Here is a 1,553-nt window from a genome sequence, read left to right on the forward strand (position 1 = left end):
TCAATTTCTAGGATACGGAAGATATCGATTTGGAACCCTTCTGGTTGTTAACATTAAGGTTACGGGAATAGCATTTGCCAAATCCAAACGTACCTGAAACACAAACGCACACACACAAGTTTTAAAAATATGTTTTTTATTATTATTATTATTAATGATAAATAATAATAATAAAGTTTTACCGGACAAAATCTATAAGCAGCATGATGGGGACCACAACAATGACAGCAAACTGGATCTGAACGAGGTCTTGGACAAAACTGTATGGAATGTCGATCTCCACAACGAACGCAACGTACGTCATGACGACAGTTGGCAGCAATATGCCAAAATCCCTAAGGATAAGTAAATAATTATAAAATTTTTATATTAAAAACTTTAAATGAAAACGATTAAACAATTTTTTTTTTTTTTTTTCAGTAAAACTTCTTGTTAATCGTACCTGACATTTGTAACATTGTAAAACAAAATTTGGATCTGACAATAATGTAGAACTTGGATTATGCCAGCTCCGATAACTTCGAATTCCTCTGTCGGGTATGGCTTGAAATCGAATCACACCGAAAAAATTAAGACCTCGACGAAGAAGAATTTCATAATGCTCCGGTTGGCACACCTGAATTTACATATTATTATACGTTAATTGGGTAAGTAATTTTTTTTTTTTTTTTTCTGTTCTTCTTCTTTTTACTCTTTACCTCGATTCTAACGTGGTGCCTTTTTCTTTCTACCCTTGCCGGAGTTATACCTTGTTTTATTAGGGCATCCCTTAAATCGTTTAATTGTATAGCCCAAGGTACTTCTCTTAAAAAAACTGCCTGGAAATAATGCTACTTATTATTTCATGTTTGTATTTAAAAAAAAAAATTTTTTTTTTATTAATATTATTTGTTAGCCACCCAATTTGATTTGTAAATTGATTAATAATTAACTCGTGATAGTAGTATATAATAGAAAAAAAAAAAAAAAAAAGATTGATTATAAATAATTCCACACCTGCCTTAAAAAAGGTCGCCTCCTTCGAAGTCTAACAATTTGCATGGGTCCAAAAACCGCAGAAAGATTATTTCTAACAACTTTATCGGAATCAACTTCATTTGCAAATGATATTAAAAAACCGCAAGAAGTTTTCAATATGTTCCATTTACCGGAGAGATCGAAGGAATTTAATAATGATTGAAGATGTTTTGTCGTTAGATTTTGTTCTTCTGCCATAAATTCGTGTTCAGGGGTTTTTATATTGAGTTCCGGATTTTTAATTTGGCTTATATAAAGGGAACACACGACGTTTCGATCTTCTAACCCTTCCGAGCTTTCTTCCATTTTTATTCTGACGGTTTAAAAAAAAAATTTTGAAATTCATTAAACGAATTTAACTTAAATATTAAATTATAATTTTTATTTTATTATTATCGAAAATAAATGAGAAAAAAAAATAAAAACTTTTTTTTTTTTATATATATATTTAGTTACAACGAATTTCTTTTGATCGTGAAATAAAAAATTTTTTCCTTATTAAAAAAAAAAACATACCTTTTGTATTTGTTTTCGAA

At 29.2% G+C, this 1,553-nt stretch overlaps 1 protein-coding gene across 1 annotated transcript; it reads right to left on the minus strand.

The window, feature by feature from the left end:
• On the minus strand, positions 1-1,323 carry Phum_PHUM116690 (uncharacterized protein; the record flags this gene model as incomplete). The annotated part of the gene is made up of 5 exons (XM_002424128.1): positions 1-93; positions 183-335; positions 443-616; positions 699-818; positions 997-1,323. The coding sequence occupies 5 exons, from the start codon at positions 1,321-1,323 to the stop codon at positions 1-3; spliced, it is 867 nt and encodes a 288-aa protein (XP_002424173.1).
• Positions 1,324-1,553: the final 230 nt, after the last annotated feature.

Source organism: Pediculus humanus, genomic scaffold (assembly GCF_000006295.1).
Source record: "Pediculus humanus corporis 1103172107463 genomic scaffold, whole genome shotgun sequence".
NCBI lineage: Eukaryota > Metazoa > Arthropoda > Insecta > Psocodea > Pediculidae > Pediculus > Pediculus humanus.